The 19,679-nt window shown below is 42.1% G+C and overlaps 1 protein-coding gene across 1 annotated transcript in view; it reads right to left on the bottom strand.

Annotated features, from left to right (window-relative positions):
* Nucleotides 1-19,679, bottom strand: part of CCDC60 (coiled-coil domain containing 60) — a 380,115-nt gene that overhangs the window by 223,518 nt on the left and 136,918 nt on the right. The window contains exon 2 of the mRNA XM_075341855.1: nt 6,475-6,564. Within this exon, the coding sequence (XP_075197970.1) occupies nt 6,475-6,564 (90 nt within the window). The remainder of the gene's footprint in view (nt 1-6,474; nt 6,565-19,679) is intronic.

Here is a 19,679-nt window from a genome sequence, read left to right as displayed (position 1 = left end):
GAGAGTAAGAAAATGTAATAATTACTTTTTCAAAAAAGCTTGAGTTTGGAGCCTTCTTGAATATCAGCAGTATATATTGTATATGCGTGTCTGGATGTGTCCCAACACTTAGCAGTTCACTAAGCAGTGCATTGAGCAAACAGAACAGGGAGAATAGGCAGTCAGTATTGCCAATGATCACTGTCCATCAGAGATAAATGCTAGCTGTATCATGTATTAACTGTATTGCTGTTAGAGCCGCCTGGAATGCAATTTGATTCCTTGGAGGCTTTTCTATGACAAATGAAATTGATAACAGAGTAGCAAAAATGACAAGCTGGAAAGAGCATGCAGAATTTCTGTAAAAAAAAAAAATATCGGTAAAAAGACGTGAAATGGGCTTTCATTAGTGAACAAACATAGCAAACATTAGTATCACTCCATAGCTTCCTTCACTTATTCTAGAAATCATACGCATACATAGTATTGGTCACATTACTGCGATGAATACACATTATATCTAACCAAACTCATTACTACCCATGAGAAATACGCAAAGGTAGGAAAAGGAATAAGCCCAACCAGATCAAACTCTGATATAAGACTCAGATGTGTTTAATTCCAAAGTGTCACGCCGATGGTCACGTGTCTAGGAAGCACAGTCTGCCCCTTTTTGTGTCAGATCGCCTTTGGCAAGACATCCAGCTCTGCTACATTCTCCTGTTGCTGTAGAGTCTCCACCCGGCTGTAGTGAGGCGTGGTCAGACTCTACATGATTGTAACCACCTCCTGTGAGTGTGGCTGCTCTGGCCCATCTGCTATCAGTAGTGGATTTATTAGACAGCTCCTCCCTTTACACTTTTGCCTAAGTATACAGTGCCTTGCAAAAGTATTCCCCGCGTCCACCCCCTTCCCGGCATTTGCCATCTTTGCTAACTCACAACATGGAATTTCACAGGTTTCTTTGAGGGTTTTCATTTTATAGTGAAGCAAACAACAAATAGGACAAAATAACGGAAAACTTTGATGTGCATAAGTACTTTGTAGAGTCTGTTTTTGCAGCAATTTCAGTTGCAAGTCACTTCGAGGAAGTCTGTATGAGCCACTTTTCTATAAAGGCCAGCTGAATGGAGTGTACAGCTTATTACTGCCGTATGGACAGATACTCCAGTCTCTGCTTGGGAACTCTGCAGCTCCTTCAGAGTTACCTTTAGTCTCTGTGCTGCCTCTCTGATTAATGCCCTCTTTGCTCAGGCTATGAGTTTTGGTTGGTGGCCTTGTCTTGGCAGATTTGTTGCGGTACTATGCTCTTTCCATTTGATGACAATGGATTTGATGATGCTGTGGGGGATCATCAGAGATTGAGATATTTTTTTAGAACCCAACCCTGACTTCTACTTCTCAACAACAATGTCTCTGACTTGCTTGGAGATCTCCTTAGGCTTCATGGTGTTGTTTGGTGAGTGGTGCCTCATACTTAACGGTGTTGCAGTGTCTGTGACCTTTCAGAGAAAGCGTGAATATACTGACAGACCACGGGACACACAGGTGGACTTCCTTTCAATAAGCATGTGACTTATGAAGGTAATTGCTGCAACAGAAATTTTTAGGGGCTTCATAGCAAAAGGGGTGAATACATATGCACATGGCAATTTTTATTTATTTTATCCCATAAATGTATTTTTGCCTATATTTTTCTCACTTCACTTCCCCAACTTAGACTATTTAGTGCTGATGCATCACACACAAAGAAAATTACAAAGATATTTAACCCCTTAACGACTGCCGATACGCCTTTTAACGGCGACAAATTAGGGTACTTCTTCCGATCCGCCGCTTTTTAACGGCGGTCGGAAAAAAGGGTCTAGCGCCCCCCAGAGTCGGAAAATTTCCGGTGTCTCAGCTGCCGGGGTAACTGAGACCCTGGAGATCATGATTCTGGCCGGTTTTTCCGGTCCCCGCTCACGTGATCACCGGTACACACCGTTTACCGATGATCACCTTACAGTTAATGATCGCACCGGTAAAAAATCATTTATCTCCCATCTGGCATAAACAAACATGTCAGATGGGAGATAAATCTCATCCCCCGGTCCTCTCCGGTCCCGCCAAAGTGTCCCCCCACCCCCCCTTCCTCCCGAAAATCTAACATGGCGCCGCGCACACCGGCGCGCACAGCAGCGCGCCGGCCGCATTTACCCTGTGCCTCTGGTTTCTGTCGCATGTGCTATCACACATACGACAAAAAACTGCTCCCCAGGCCCTGCCAGGTCACCCCCTATTCCCACCCCGGTGTTCCCCGGTGTCCCCCGTACCTGTCAGCTCTGATCCCCCGCAGACCCCTCCTCCTTCACAGTGCACGCCGGTCACAGGTGCAGAGCGCGGCTGTCAGCTCCACTTCCTGCTTTGCCTTCAGAGACGCTGGCTGCTGCTGCTCAGCAGTCTGCAGCCGTGACCCAAGGAGGGTGGGTGCAAATTCTTTGCACCCACTCTTCTCAAATGGAGGGTCTGCACTCCTAGAAAATGGGGGATACGTTCCCTGAACGTGCCCCCCATATTCTAGAAGGTCCAGAATCACCACGGGACTTTCACAATGGATTACAGCAGGGACCTGATTTTTTTCTTTTTTCTTTTCAATAAATAGGTCAAAGAGGGAATGTTTTTAGGGAGTGTTTTTTCAAATAATTTTTTTTTTGTTGGCAATTTTTTTTTTTTATTACTGTCAATTAGTTATTTTGAGGTTTTTGGCCACATATTGGGTATCCCTGCGCTCACAAGAAATTGGATAACAACCTGTGGGGTCCACGTTTTGTTGTTGCCTCTTGAAAAAGTGAGAAATGTGATGCTAAAGAAACATTTTTGTGAAATAAATGAATATTTTCAATATGGCAACCTAAACTTATCAAATTCTGTGAAGTATTTGTGGATTCAAAATGCTCAATATACACCTAGATAAAAGCCTTGAGGTGTCTTGTTGAATGGGGTCACTTGTGGGGGACCTCCACTGTTTAGGCACTTTAGGGGCTTTCCAAATGTGACATAGTGTCCACTAATTATTCCAGCCAAATGTTCAGTCAAATGGCACTTTTTCCCTTCCGAGTCCTGCTGTGCACCCAAACAGTTGATTTCCACCACACATAAGGTATCAGCATACTCAGGAGAAATTGCACAATAAGTTTTATGCTGCTTTTTTTCCTTTTACTCTTGTTAAAAAAAAAGCTATGTGGTTGAAGTAACAATTTTGTGGTAAAAATGTATTTTTTTTATTTTCACAGCTCAACATTATAAACTTCTGTGAAGCACCTGGGGGTTCAGGGTACTCACCAAACATCTAGATAAATTCCTTGAGGGTCTATTTTCCAGAATGGGGTCACTTGTGGGGGACCTCCACTGCTTAGGCACCTCAGGGGCTCTCCTAATGCAACATGGTGTCCGCTATTGATTCCAGCCAATTTTGTAGTCAAATTGCACTCCTTCCCTTCCAAGACCTGCCGTGTGCCCAAACAGTTGATTTCCACCACATATAAGATATCACCAAACTCAGGAGAAATTGCACAATAAATTTCATGATGAATTTTTTCCTGTTACCCTTGTGAAAAAAAGCTACCTGGTTGAAGTAACAATTTTGTGGTAAAATTTAATTTTTTTATTTTCATGGCTCAACGTTATAAATTTCTGTGAAGCACCTGGGGGTTCAGGGTACTCACCAAACATCTAGATAAGTTCCTTGAGAGGCCTAGTTTCCAATATGGGGTCACTTGTGGTGGTTTTGTGCTGTTTACGTACCTTAGGGGTCCTCCAAATGCGACATGGTGCCCGCAATCTTTTTCAGCCAAATTTCCTTTCCAAAATTCAAATATTGTTCCTTCCGTTCCAAGCCCTCCCATTTGTCCATACAAAGGTTTCAGACCACATGTGAGGTATCACCGCGCTCATAAAAAAGTGGGTAACAAACATTTGGGTCAAATTCTTGGAATTACCTCTTGAAAAAGTGAGAGAATTGATGCTAAAGCAACATTTTTGAGAAAAAAATGACAATTTTCAATATGACAACGTAATGTTATCAAAATCTGTGAAGTACCTGTGGGTCCAAGATGCTCACTATACCCCTCTATAGAAGCCTTAAGGGGTCTAGTTTCCAAAATGGGGTCACTTGAGGGGGGTTCCTGCTGTTTAGGTACCTTAGGGGATCTGTAAATGCAACATGGTGCCCGCAATCTGTTTCAGCCAACTTTGCTTTCCAAAATTCAAATATTGCTCCTTTCGTTCCAAGCTCTCCCATTTACCCAAACAAAGGTTTCTGACCACATGTGGGGTATCGGCGCGCTCATAAGAAAATGGGTAACAAAGTGTGAGGTCCAATTTTTGGTGTTACCTCTTGAAAAAGTAAGAAAATTAGTGCTAAAGCAATATTTTTAGGTAAAATGTTAATTTTTATTTTTTTTCATTCCGCATTACTTTAGTTCCTGTGAAGCACTTGAAGGGTTAATAAACTTCTTGGATGTGGTTTTGAGTACCTTGAGGGGTGCAGGTTTTAGAATGGTGTCACTTTTGGGTATTTTCTGTCACCTAGGCCTCTCAAAGTCACTTCAAATGGGATGTGGTCCCTAAAAAATGGTTTTGTAAATTTTGTTGAAAAAGTATTTATGAACTATTTTGTGTAACATAACTCTCTGGTTTATGGGCATAAAAATTAAGAGTCTGAAAATTGCAAAATTTTTAATTTTTTTGTCAAATTTCAGATTTTTTTACAAATAAAATAAAAAAAATCATCCTAAATTTACCTCTAACATGAAGCCCAATATGTCACGAAAAAACAGTCTTAGAATCATCGGGATCCATTGAAGCGTTCCAGAGCCTTATAAAGGGACACTGGTCAAAATTACAAAAAATGGCCTGGGCATTAAGTACAAAACTGGCTTCGTCCTTAAGGGGTTAAAAACAGATTGTAATGAAACAGAATAGGTAAAAAAGTCAAGGTGAATACTTTTGCAAGGCACTGTGAGGAATTTTTCAGCTCCTGGCTTGAGTTCTTCCTGAAAGCATTTCTGTTTGACTCTTCTGAAACTGCCCTTGATTGCCACCCGTTTATCCTGAGCTCCTACACGCAGCCACATGACCGTCATTCTTGGCTCTCACACTGGTGGATCTTCACAGAGCACAGTGCACGCGATGTGAAGATTCACAAGTTTGAAGTCAAAAAGAGACTGCAGACTTGTAGATTTAGACCGTGCAACTCCTTTAACATAAGAAGTGATATTCTTCGGGGTCAGTTGCACAATACCAATTGACTAGTGATCAGGGAATATATTCGTCACTATTCGCTATTCACAGAATAGTACAGGGCTCGAGCAATTCGTTATATAGTGAGTAATGGTGTATTTGCCTCGCTATATTCGGATGTGCCACTCAGCATGTTTGGTGCCTGATTTGCAGCCACTAAATATGCTGGACTTCTTAACCAATCACAGTAATGCCGTAGCCATCTTGGTTATGGCATTACTGTGATTGGCTGGCCGCGCAGTGTCATAGGGTCAATAAAAGCACTTCCGCCGCCATTTTGCGCACATTACATTGCCAGCATATCTCTATAAGCGCTTCATACTCACCGATCACTGGCGTGGTGCAGCAGTCATACTGCTGCCTCTCATTCTTCTTCCCTACCCGCTCACTAGGCTCATACATATTCACTGCTTCTCCAGACAACTGGCGTCTGTGATTGGTTGCAGTAAGACCAACCCTCACGCTGAGTGAAAGCTGTCTGACTACAACCAATCACAGCTGCTGGTGGGCAGGTCTATATCGTACAGTAAATTAAATAAATAATTAAAAAAAAGAACCATGTGCGGTCCCCCCGAATTCTGATACCCAGCCAACACAAAGCCTCACAGCTGGGGGCTGGTATTCTCAGGTTGGGGAGACCCACGTTATTGGAAGCCACCCACTCTAAAAATATCAGCCAGCAGCTGCCCGGAATTGCCGCAACAATTAGATGCAACAGTCCCGGCACTTTACCTGTCTCATCCCGATTGCCCTGATGCTGTTGCAATCGGGGTAATGAGGGGTTAATAACAGCGCCCAACTGTCATCAAGCCCAGAATTAGTGATGGGAAGGGGTCTTCTATGAGACCCCCATCACTAATTCTATACGTAAAAAGAAATACACATACACCGAGAAAAATCCTTGATCTGGCTAATGGAATGGAGTCTCACAAATCCATCCAACTTGAATTCTAGCCTTTGAGTAGACTCCTACTCTGATTCCATATGTAAGTATACAGAGGCTGCTATATTCCAGAAATATTGTCACTAATAAATGAATAACTAATGAACACTAATATATAACCACATAATATGGCACTGCACAGAGCTCCATATGGCGGAGGAGTTTCTGCAGCTCAGCCACAGGGGGCTATGCGTACAGCTGTACATCCTCTGCACATAGCTCTGAATACGGATTTATCTATAGAAGAGGAACAAGTTGCAGTGCCTCACCCTTCTGAACAGCGGGGATTTAGATGACGTCTCCGATATCCTGTCTTCAGGCATTTCTTTCTTAGCATCAGTCTCTTCTGGTTTTGTATCCTGGAAATTAAGTTTACAATATCTTATGTCAAATTTACTGATAACATTAGCAAGTATCTTAAAAGTCCATAATTATTCAGAGAGAACTAACACAGGAAGGTTAAGCAACAACAACAACATCATCCTCATCATCATCATCAACAACAACAACATCAACAATAACAGCAACAACAACAACAGCTATAGCAGTGAGAATGTGATTAGTAATAATAATAATACAATCTGGAAAAAAAAGGAACGTGTTGTTCTATATTTTTTAATGTATTTATTTTTTTTACAAATACATAAGAAAACCAGTTTACTAAAACATTTCCTGTGGAAGATGACACATTTTTTTAATCAGACACAATCTCTACAAACAGCAGCTTCTTATTCTGCAGTCAAATAAGGACAAGGGAAGAAGAATTACTTTGTAAATTCATGCCGAGTTTGATGTAAAATGAAGGAGCTAATATTTATCTATATTTTCTGATAAAATGCTACAAATCTGATTTTTCTTAGCTCAAACCAGAGCATGATCTGTAATGAAATTACACCATTGTGTCACTAGGTGGCAGTAGAAGGCATCTTTTTACTGCTGTTTCTCTTCTGCTGGTGTGACCTGGCGTTCTAATTGCGAGATATGAATGCATGCGATGAATATGTACACAGTCTGCCCGCCTCTCTGAGCTCCCATTAGCCATATGACTGAGCATGGACGCCAGCAATAAATGCGCCATTAACCCAATGAAAAATAGCTTTTAATCAAATTAATAGATCTTATCAGCCCCTGAAACATTTTGCGTTATTTGTAAGCGCTCTTGGATTATTGGTGGCGTTTTCATTCCAAAACGCTGTGTATGATGAGAAGTACATCATGGATTTGTAGGAAAACAACTTTCATCATAACAGTTCAGAGAGATTAGAAAAAGTATTTAACTCTCCCCGGGATATCTGCGGAGAGAGATAAGAAATATCCAATGTTTCTCTCATTTCCATTCACAAGAGCGTGGTCAGCTAAGTCACCATTAACGCCTCTTACTATAAGCACAAAAAGGGAGAAAGAAACATTTGGTATTACATGTTATGAATACAACCCAAGAAACCTCATATTTATGTGAACAGTGGCTTGTGGGATCACATTGGAGAAATAGTAACATAAAGGGACTCTGACAGCATGGAATGACTGTGCAAACGAAGTACAGGCGCCCTGTGCTAAACATTTAAAGTGGTTGTCCACTACTTTTACATTGATGGCCTATAATTAGGATAGATCATCAATTTCTGATTATTTAGGGTTCGACACCTAACACCCCAGCCAATTAGCTGTTCTGAGGGCCGGTGGCAGCAGAAGGCGGATGGAAATGCTCAGTTCCGGAGCTTACCTGTCTTTTTATAGCGACTGCGGCTCGATACTGGACATCCACCTCCTATTGACATGGATGGAAGATGGATGTGCAGTACCTGGTAGCGGCCACTATCAAAAGATGGCACAGGTCTGGAACTGAGCATTTCCGACTGCCTGCTGCCATCACTGACAACAGCTGATTGGCTAGCGTGTACAGTGTCAGACCCCGTCTGATCAGACATTGATGACCTATCCTAAAGGGCGTTTTACATGCTGCGACATCGCGAACGATATATATCGTTGGGGTCACGTCGTTAGTGACGCACATCCTGTGCCGTTAGCAACATTGCAGTGTGTGACACCAAGGAGTGACGATCAAAGAGCGCAAAAACGTGAAAACTCGTTGCTCGTTGACACGTCGCTCCTTTTCCAAATATCATTGCTGCTGCAGGTACGATGTTGTTCGTCGTTCCTGCTGCAGCACACATCGCTATGTGTGACACCGCAGGAACGACGAACATCTCCTTACCTGCGTCCACTGGCAATGCGGAATGAAGGAGGTGGGCGGCATGTTCCGCCTGCTCATCTCCGCCCCTCCTCTTCTATTGGACGGCTGCCTTGTGACGCCGCACGAAGCGCCCCCTTAGAAAGGAGGCGAACTGCCGGCCAGAGCAAAGTCGCAGGGAAGGTAAGTCCGTGTGACCGGTGTTAGCAATGTTGTGCGCCACGGGCAGCAATTTGCCCGTGACGCACAACCGACGGGGACGGGTATGCTTGCTAGCGATATCGGTACCGATATCGCAGCATGTACAGTACCCTTAAGACTACCACACCAATGTTAGAGTAGGCAACAACCTTTTTAAATTCACCTTTCCACCTCCTTGTTTTCTATCTCTCTCTGCCCTTCTCTGGCTCTATAAAGCCAGATCTGTCAATAAAAGAAGTGGGGAAGGTGGAGATGGAGTGCAAACAAGCAGGTGGTCCGAGCGCCTGTACTTGGTTTAATTAGTCATACTGTGATGACCTACATCCCTTTAATGCCAGGGGTGGAGGGTAGCTGTAATCTGTTAATGACCTGTGACATACATATTTGTCACAAGTCAGTGGCAGATGTATAGACTGGGCTCAGAATTTCAGCCTGCTCCATACATGGTGGTGACAGCTGTGTTATACAGCCAGCACCTGCCTCTAATTGGAGTGACTGGAGCTGGCTCTGATCGCTGTTATTTATTCAATTGGTTGCTGCTGTCAGTTGCTGACATTTGTATTTAAGCAATATGATGGTGGGAATGTTATGCTACTTTGACTGATGCAATTGTGGCATGCTGATGGAGTCACCATGCAAAGGGAACAACTGAAAGGCACTCTCGCTGCCATCTAAGCACTCCTATGAAGTCCCTCCTTTACAGGGAATCAGAGGAGATTGCTAAAACAGATTATATACTGCACTGTAAACTAAAAAAAATTGTAAAAATAGTTACAATTAAAAAAAAAAAGGTTAAATCACCCCCTTTGTCTGGACCAAAAATAAACACAGTCTGATCAATATATTAAAGGGGTTGTCCGCTACTAGGACAAACCCTTCTGATTCCCCATGTTTCCCCCAAAAATATGAAGCCTATACTCACGTCTGCAGCCGGCGCAGTTCCAGCGGTGCTGGAGCTTGCGGTGCCAGGGCTCACATGACGTTGTGCTGTTATGCAAGCCCCGTATCCAATCAGCGCTGGCTTCTGTCTCCCCACCTTTGGACACTAGAGCAATCAACAGGAAGTGAGAGGCAATCGCAGTGCTCATTTCCTGTTAACTCATTTGGCCGAAGGCAGGGAGACTGAAACCGGTTTGATGCAGAGCTCGAGTGGCATCACAATGTTACATGACTCCCAGGAACATGAGCCCCGGCACCAGGGGAAACATGGAATTAGAAGGGGTTGTTCTAAGAGTGATCAACCTCTTCAAGGCCGGGGCCACACAGGGACAAATGCGATCCTCGCATGACTCTCCGCTCACACTGGCAGCACAGCGGGAGAAGAGTGTCATGAGAGTGTCACTGCGACTGAGGTCCGATCATGCGATTGGACTTCAGCTGCAGGGGACAGGCCGGCTCTGAAGAGGGGCTAGCCGGTGCTGAGTAGGGGTGGGCTGGCGCTGAGGAGGGGAGGGAGGGATTTATCTCCCTCTCTCCTCTGTTGCCAGCTACTGCCATTCTCGCCCAGCACTCGCGGTACACCGTTGTAACGCGAGTGCAGTGCGATTTTTCTCTCGCCCCATAGACTTGAATGGGTGCGAGAGAAAGAGTCTCGCACTACAATCGCAGCATGCTGCGATTGTTTTCTCGGTCCGATTGGGGCCGAGAAAACAATCGCTCATGGGTGCTGACACACAGGCTAATATTGGTCCGAGTGGAATGCGATGTTTTATCGCATTCTACTCGCACAGATTTTCATGCCGTGTGTCTTAGGCCTAATCTAACTGATATCTACATGACTGACATCTTTCCCTCAGAAAAAATATACTTGTGTTTCCCAAAATCTGTATGGTACTTTTCAAGAATGGGCTTTGAAGTAAGAGGGCACAAAAAAAGCAGTTTATTACCCAAATCAGTTACATCTGCCAGTGACATCCTTGTCTATTGTAGGCTGTTTTTCCTATAACTTGGGCTTGTATGGACAGTATAGTGAATAACTGAACTATAAAAATGCAATGCCTCCAGAGATCTTTTATGACGTCTTGGGGGACATGTAACCAATAAAAAAATATGTAAGTATATGTAATGTAAATAAATAACATTTTGTATACACATTACATAAAAAAACAAATAAAACACATTAGGTATCCACACGATCATAAAAATCTTAGTGTCAGGAATAAACAGTGTAAAAAGGAAATAAACAAAACAATGCAAATAAAAAGATTACTTGTTTATATGGTCAGTGAAAAAAAAATTATACAATTTACACAGTGAAATGTAACCACAAAATAACATTTCTCCAGCATAAAACAACTGCAGACAGCTATGTGTAACATACAATTATTTATTTTCCTCTCTTATATTGCATCATTAATTCCACAGAGTGTTACGGACTTCATCATCACTGTCCTCTTTGGGGCTCACAATCTGAATTCGCTATCAGTAAGTCTTAGGAGTTAGGACTAATTACATACGAAAAGGCAATAACTAGTTGGTCATTAAAGGGAACCTGTCAGCAGGTTTTCACCCTCTAAACTAAACTATTTATGCACATGTAGCTCTCTCAAAGACAAATCCAGCAAAATCTTTACAAGGACAGTCTGTTACTAAGAAATCAGAGTTTGAATTGATATGCAAATTAAGCTATTTGTAATTCTAAAGTCTCTGTCACTCCAGCTCTATTTCTCAGCCAAGCAATATCTCCTCCAGTTGGTCTGACAGTTCCTTTGCCTGAAGTCACACAACATAAAGACTGTCAGTCAAGTAGGAGGCGGTACTGGGGCAGGGAATAGAGCTGGAGTGACAGGCTTTAGATCTACAAATAGCTCTTTAGCCTCATTTGCATATCAATTCAAATGCCGATTTCTCAATAATGGAGGAACGGACTGACCGGGTATTGATGGACTTGTCTTTAAAAGGTCTACATGATCTAAATAGTTTAGGGGGCACAATCCTGCTGACAAATTCCCTTTAAAGCATTTCATTAGGGGATTATGACAGTATTCATCAGCAACAACGTATATAGTTCCCTTTCAATAAGGCCCCACTCACACTTGCGCTATTTTGACGCAAACGGAATCCGCCAGTAATGTAGTACAGTTCATTTATTTACAGTGGAAGCGCGATACCATGTGAACACAAGCGGGTACTGCATGACACACTCACGCGGCATATTAACGCGCTTCCACTGTAAATAAATGAACTGTACTACATTACTGACGGATTCCGTTTGCGTCAAAATAGCGCAAGTGTGAGTGGGGCCTAAGACCAAGAAGAATTCCATCAATAAGAAAGCTTTGAACACTTAAAAAGACTAAGGACACTAGAAAATGAAGCTGTCTCACTTCATTTTCTTGTGATTGGCTGAACCACTTCTTGCTATCATGTCATGTCGTTTTCAATTTCTTCCACTGTATCCTCTTCATGGTGCATCAATACTAGGTCTATCATATATTCTAAGACTTACCAGTATTGATCAGATCTCAATGAGAAATGTACACCTGGAAATCATACCCTGGAGAACGGCTGTAGGTCACACGTTATAAAATCGCTCAGGTTCACTGAAACATTTTTCTTATGTTATTACAAAGGCATGCTTCACAACAAAAGGAGGAAAGGTAACATCTATATACTAGACTACGCTGTAGGGTCTGTAAATAAAAACCTTCCAAACCATGAAATGTTTCCTGGTTTTCGGTGGACGTTTAGCCAAAGACAACTGTCATTGCATTGTAAGATAATACAGAACTTTACAACAATCATGTTTGACAATTTTTATGACCAAACAATAATCTAGAGCTACGTGACTACGTCCCTTCACAGCAAGTCTTCACAAGTCGCACGACCACAAACACTTGCTGTTGGTGATTACAGTAACTGTGATTTGTTGAATGCAAGTCTTAAAGGGAATCAATCACCAGGATTTTCATATATAAGCTAAAGCCAGTGCTATACTGGCACTTTTAGGCTGATTCTATACCTGTAGTGGTCAGCTTGGATGTTAAGGTTTTGAAATCCAAGAAAGTAAAGTTTATAAAATTAGTTGCTTGTTGAGTGACAGCAGCTGAGGAGCAGATAATATATTCATAGTTATCCTCTCCCCCTGTTAGAATTAGCATAAGCAGTATACAAATGATTCACTTTGTCTGTTGCAGGACCTGTGTGAGGTCATACCCATGTGATCTGGTATCCAGTTTTGTTGGCTGAGGCCCCGCTCCTTCTGGTCACATGGGTATGACCTCACACAGGTCCTGCAAGAGACAAAGTGAATCGTTTGTATAATACTTATGCTAATTCTAACAGGGGGAGGGGATAACTATGAATATATTATGTTCCTTTGTCACTCAACGAGTAGCTAACTTTATACACTTTACTTTCTTGGCTTTCAAAACCTAAACGTTCGAGCTGACCACTAATGGTATGTAGAGAATCAGCCTGATAGTGCCAGTATAGCACTGGCTTTAGCTTATATATGAAAATCCTGGTGATTGGTTCCCTTTAAGCCATACCCCAAATTTGCATCTTTTCCAGCAGTTGTCCAAACAAAACTATGCATTCTGCTCTGGTAATTGCTTTTCTGTTGCACTTTTTATGTTTCCCTTTATTTCTTACATTTTTGGTGTAGATTTAAAGGAATGTTTTTCCCATTTTGTTTTTAATGTTGAAATACTGTGACCACACACTTAAAAAAACAATTTCAGTTTTCTTGAAATTTTCCATAAGACTTTATGGACAAAAATGCACCAAAAAGGCGGTTTTGCAGCATCATTAGATTCATAGTGGACATGAGTTTTAATGAAATAATTTTCACTTTGCTTAAACTGTTAAACACAGATTTTCTGCAGAAAAAAACCTGTGTTTACACTGAATGGGAACATGGCCTTAATGGACAAAGTTGCATGTGACTTGCAACCAAAAATTCAAACCTGGCCATACGAAGTGTCATGTGTTTGTAGATTGTTGGCAAATTAGAGCACTGAATTTTTGTGCACCAGGTAGTGTCTTTTAAAGGGTTGTCCACTATTTTGGCATTGATGACCTATCCTTAGGATAGGTAATCAATGTCTGATCGGCCGGAGTCCGACACACCACACCCCCGCTAATCAGCTGTTCTCAATCCCGGCGGCGGCAGCAGGCACCCGGAAATACTCAGTTCTGGTGTTGCTCCATTTTCTGATAGCGACTGTGACCGGTTACTGCACATCCTCCTCCCATTCTAATCAATAGGAGGCAAATGTGCAGTACCCAGCTGCGGCCGCTATCAGAAGACAGAGCAGAGCCCGAGGTGAGTATTTCCGGCCGTGTGCCAATGCCGCTGGGACCGAGAACAGCTGATTGGCGGGGGTGCCGACCTCGGCCGATTAGACATTGGGACATATCCTAAGGATAGGCCATCAATGTCAAAATAGTGGACAACCCCATTAATCGATATCTTCATGGTAAATAAAATCACAGTGGCTCACTTCTTCATGATAGCACTGTAGCACTGTCTGTTATTCAGGCACTGTGGTTCGCTGCACTGCACTCGATCAGGTTGGCTGAATTATGAAGGCATTAAGGCCACTTTACACACAGCAACATAGCTAGCGATGTCGCTGGTAAAAGCACCAGTCCTCGTCGGTTGTGCGTCATGGGCAAATCGCTGCCCGTGGCGCACAACATCGCTAACACCCGTCACACATACTTACCTTCCTAGCGATGTCGCTGTGGCCGGCAAACCGCCTCCTTTCTAAGGGGACGGTTCGTGCGGCGTCACAGCGGCGTCACTAAGCGGCCGCCCAATAGAAGCGGAGGGGCGGAGATGAGCGGCCATAACATCCCGCCCACCTTCCTCATTGCCGGAGGCCGCAGGTACGATGTTGATGTTGTTCCTCGTTCCTGCGGTGTCACACATAGTGATGTGTGCTGCCGCAGGAACGACGAACAACCTACGTCCTGCAACAGGAACGATATTTTGGATTAGAACGACATGTCAACAATCAACAATTAGGTGAGTAATTTTGAATGTTAGCGGTCGTTCGTGCGTTTCATATGCAATGATGTCGCTAACGAGGCCGGATGTGCGTCATGAATTCCGTGACCCCAACGACATCTCGTTAGCGATGTCGTTGCGTGTAAAGCCGCCTTTAGTGTCTAAGTCTGATCTCCCAGAGACGCTTTGTATTTTTTGTAGCATTTATATTAGTCCAAAGATAAACTTTTCAGGATTTGGCTCTTACACATACGAGGTTTTATTTATGTTTGTTCAAATACAGTGCATTGAACTGCAAGAAAAAGCGCAAGAATAGTGCAATCTACGTATTTCAAGTGTGCTCAGCACTCTTAGGGGCACTTTGCACACTACGACATCGCAAGCCGATGCTTGCAATGCTGAGCGCGATAGTCCCCGCCCCCGTCGCAGCTGCGATATCATGGTGATTGCTGCCATAGCGAACATTATCGCTACGGCAGCTTCACATGCACTCACCTGCCCTGCGACGTTGCTCTGGCCGGCGACCCACCTCCTTATTAAGGGGGCGGGTCGTGCAGCGTCATAGCGACGTCACACGGCAGGCGGCCAATAGAAGCGGAGGGGCGGAGATGAGCGGGACGTAAACATCCCGCCCACCTCCTTCCTTCCACATAGCTGGCGTGAGCCGCAGGATGCAGGTAGGAGATGTTCCTCGCTCCTGCGGCTTCACACACAGCGATGTGTTATGCCGCTGGAACGAGGAACAACATCGTAACATCGGTCATTTCCAAATTATGGAAATGACCGACGCTACACCGATGATACGATTACGACGAATTTACGCTCGTTAATCGTATCAAAAAGGCTTTACACACTACGATATCGCCTGCGACGCCGGATGTGCGTCACTTTCAATTTGACCCCACCGACATCGCACCTGCGATGTCGTAGTGTGCAAAGTGCCCCTTAGTCTTGAATCATGCCATGGAATATGGTGCCATGGCGAGGCTGGATCCTGGGCTCCATAGCGAGGAGGGATGGATAATGTGGTTGTTGGTATATGCAACAGACATGGACTTCTTTATTTGTGTGAAGGAGGACTTCATGCTGATCTAATAGTAGATGGCGATGTTGTGCAGTTTCCTTACTCACTGTATTGTAAAAGGTCTTTGGTTTCTTCTTTTTGGTTTCACTTCTCTTCCTGATGCAATGCTGTATGACTGTGCTTATCATTACCTCATGTTCTCTCAAAAGTAAAGAGTTGTTATCCCATGTAATGCGCTCTGTGAGCATTCTTCTGCAACTGGAAAGCTAGAAGCTGTGCTGTGCAACAGGTTATAGGTCCAGGCACCCAAGATCCCAGGCACACCAGGCACCCAGGATACCAGGCACCAAAGATCCCAGACACCAAAGATCCCAGACACCCAGGATCTCAGACACCCAAGATCTCAGACACCCAGGGCACCAGAAAGATCAGCAAGACCCTGGTGAATGCAGAACAATTCTTCAGAATAATTCTCTCCAAACAAGTAAGACAAGTTAATAATGATGAGTAGCACAGAGCTAAAACACAGAGTAGCTAAGCTGAATAATGAGAACTATCAGTTATGGAAGTTCAAAGAAGAGATGTTATTGTCTAAAGATGATTTATTGGAAGTAATCACTACAGATAGACCCAATGATAATAAGCAGACATGGGATAAGAAAAATAGACAAGCAAGAGCTACTATCAGCCTATTAATGGAAATTTCTCAATTAATACACATAAGGAATGAGGATACAGCACAGGGAATGTGGGAAGCATTAAGAAAGCTACAAGAAAGACCCAGCTTAAATCAAAAGTTATTTCTACTAAGAAAGCTTTACAGCATGAGACTGAGTGCAGACAATGACATGCAGAAGCATATATGATGGAAGTGATATCACAGCTCAGATCAATTGGTGAAGATATTAAGGATAGCCATATAGCAGCAATATTATTATGCAGTTTACCAGATTCATACACTGCTTTACTAAATGCACTAGAGACAAGACCTGAAGCAGACATTACATTAGAGTTTGTGAAGACCAGACTCATACATAAATATCAAAGAAGGAAAGAGCAAACAAATGATTCTACTGAAAAAGATGGTGGAAATGCTCTTAATACTAGAAGTCCCAGGAATTTCGAGCTCCATAGGATTTCAGTGGTAGAAATGTTAAATTACCCCTCTCTGGGACTTCTAGTGTTAAAGCTACAGAATCAAACAGACCCTAAAATAAAGAGACAAGAGAATGTTTCAGATGTAAGAAAAAGAGACATTTAAAGAAAGACTGTACTATATGGAAAGCAGAACAACAGAAATTACACCATAAAGAGAATACATAGAAGGTGAAAAACACAATCTCTTATTCATGTGTAAATAATTGGAATGGCACATTTAAAGTAACTGATAAGAACTCATCATCAGGTTGGTTTATTGGCTCAGGAGTAACAAGTCATATGACAAGTAATAAAAGTTTATTTACTGAACTTTATTTAAATAAGAAGGAAGCCATTTATCTTGCAGATGGGAGCAAGTATTGGAAGGTATTGGACAAGGAATGCTAAACTTTTCTAATAAGTATAGGCATGATTCAAAAATACTTTTACAGGATGTGTTATATGTTTCAGGATTAGAAGGAGGATTGTTATCTGTAAAATGTCTAGCAGTTAAAGGACTTACTGTAAAGTCCAAAGATGATGAATGTACAATCCTAGCGGGAAATAAGATAATAATCAATGTCAAGGCAGATGAACAATTATATCATCTAGACACATTAAAGGAACAGATGAAGTTGTGTACACATGATCACAAGAATTGTATTCACATGTGGCATAGACATCTAGGACACAGACATCCTGAAAGAATAATGGAGCTACAAAAGAAAGAATTGACAAAGGATCTAAATGAAGACAGTATGATTTCACTGGAAACAAAAAAATGAGAAAAACAGCAGTGATATAACTGAAAGACCATCTGATGAAAAAGAAGTTAAAATTGATGAAAAACAGAATACTGAAAATTAAGGAATACAACTACAAACAGACAAAGAACCAAGACGCTCAATAAGAGAAAACAAAGAAAAAACACCAATACGTCTTTCATACAAAGCATGTACAAGCAAAATTTATGAGCCTACCTCTTGGTAAGACATATCTCGACTTCCTGAAGAAGAAGCTAATAAATGGATAAATGCAACAGAAACAGAAATAAAATCCATGCATGACTCAAAGACATGGACACTGACAGAATTAACAGAAGGACGAAAAGCTATAGGATGTAAATGGATTTTTAAAGTAAAATACCAAACAGATGGCAAAGCTGAATGATACCAATCAAGACTCGTAGCTAAAGGTTATTCTCAAAAATATGGAGAAGACTATGATGAAACATTTGCTCCAGTTGTCAAACATACTACAATAAGAACTTTGTTTGCAGTTGCAGCAATGAAACAAATGGAGTTGAAGCATCTGGACGTATAGACAGCATTTTTGAATGGAGATTTAACAGAAGATATTTACATAGAACAACCTCCGGGATTCAAAGATAAAAGTAACCCGAACATGGTTTGTAAACTACAGAAAAGTATATACAGTTTAAAACAAGCTGCTAAAGAGTGGAATGATAAAACCACAGAAGTGTTCACAAATGAAAAATTTCAAAGAAGCAAAGCTGATCTTTGCCTATAAAACAAAACAGTAAAGTCTCCAATGGAAACCAGTTATCTTAAAGAGATGAATAGCGAGCAAAATGTGTTATCAAATAATGAAGAGTACAAAACAGCAATCAAAAAATTACTGTATCTAGCGACTGTTACAAGGCCAGACATCGCAGCAGTTGGAATTCTGAGTAGAAAAGTGTCGAAGCCAAACAAAAAGGATTGGAATGCCGTGAAGAGAGTAATATGTTATTTGAAAGGAACTAGCAACGTTAAACTGAAACTACCTACACGTGAAAAATGCACTTTAACTGGATATGTTGATGCAGATTGAGCTGGAGATCCAACTGACAGGAAATCTACCAGTGGCTATCTTTTCTTTCTTTCAGGCAGACCAATTAGTTGGACTAGTAAAAAGCAATCTATAGTAATGCTGTCGTTAACAGAAGCAGAATATGTTGCAGCAGCACATGCGAGTCAAGAGGTTCTATGGTTAAGACAATTGCTAACAGACCTAGGACAACCACAGTTGGAACCAACAAAAATAAATGAGGACAATCAAGGATGTCTTGTTCTTGCTCAGATGGAAATAGTTAACACAAGAGCCAAGCACATTGATGTGAAGTATCATTTCTTGAGGGATCACCATGAACAAGGAATCCTGAAATTTGAATACTGTCCAACTGAAGATATGACAGCAGATATTTTCACAAAAACATTGAATGCTGAAAGACATCAAAGACTAATGAAGAAATTAGCCTTAACTGAATAAGTCCTTACTGTTAAGAAAGGGTGTTGGTATATGCAACAGACAAGAACTTTTTTATTTGTGTGAAGGAGGACTTTATGCTGATCTAACAGTAGATGGCGATGTTCTGCAGTTTCCTTATCAATGTATTGTAAAAGGTCTCTTGTTTCTTCTTTTTGGTTTCACTTTCTCTTCCTGATGCAATTCTGTATGACTGTGCTTATCATTACCTCATGTTCTCTCAAAAGTAAAGAGTTGTTATCCCATGTAATCTGCTCTGTGAACTTTCTTCTGCAACTGGGAAGCTAGAAGCTGTGCTGTGCATCAGTGGTGAGCTGGACTTTATCTATTTAGATTAGTGTTTTGCACAACATTTTTAGTTAAAGGTATTTTTCTGTAAAAAACATAAAGTATATAGACCAGTCATACGGTAGTTGGGAGTCTGACTGCTGAAAACTCCAGTGATCACAAGAAAAGGAGTTTCAAAGCAGTGGAATACAGTGGAGGCCACAAAGGCAGTTGATAATGACACTTAAGTCTATTGCATTGCAAAATTTCACCCCACTCTGCCCCGACAAGTACTGTACCTTTTAGCAGTGGAGAACTGGCTCTGTGAGTTCTGCCTATGCAGAGAGCAGTAGTCAAGGTAGCACCGGCGTCTCTACAGAGACGCCTACTAACTCATCGTCCTGGCCAGGTTGCGTCCTCCCTTGCACTCCCC

This window comes from Anomaloglossus baeobatrachus, chromosome 1, assembly GCF_048569485.1.
Source record: "Anomaloglossus baeobatrachus isolate aAnoBae1 chromosome 1, aAnoBae1.hap1, whole genome shotgun sequence".
Classification (NCBI taxonomy): Eukaryota; Metazoa; Chordata; class Amphibia; order Anura; family Aromobatidae; genus Anomaloglossus; species Anomaloglossus baeobatrachus.
The sequence above is the reverse complement of the archived record's forward strand: the minus strand, read 5'-3'. Positions and strand labels throughout refer to the sequence as shown.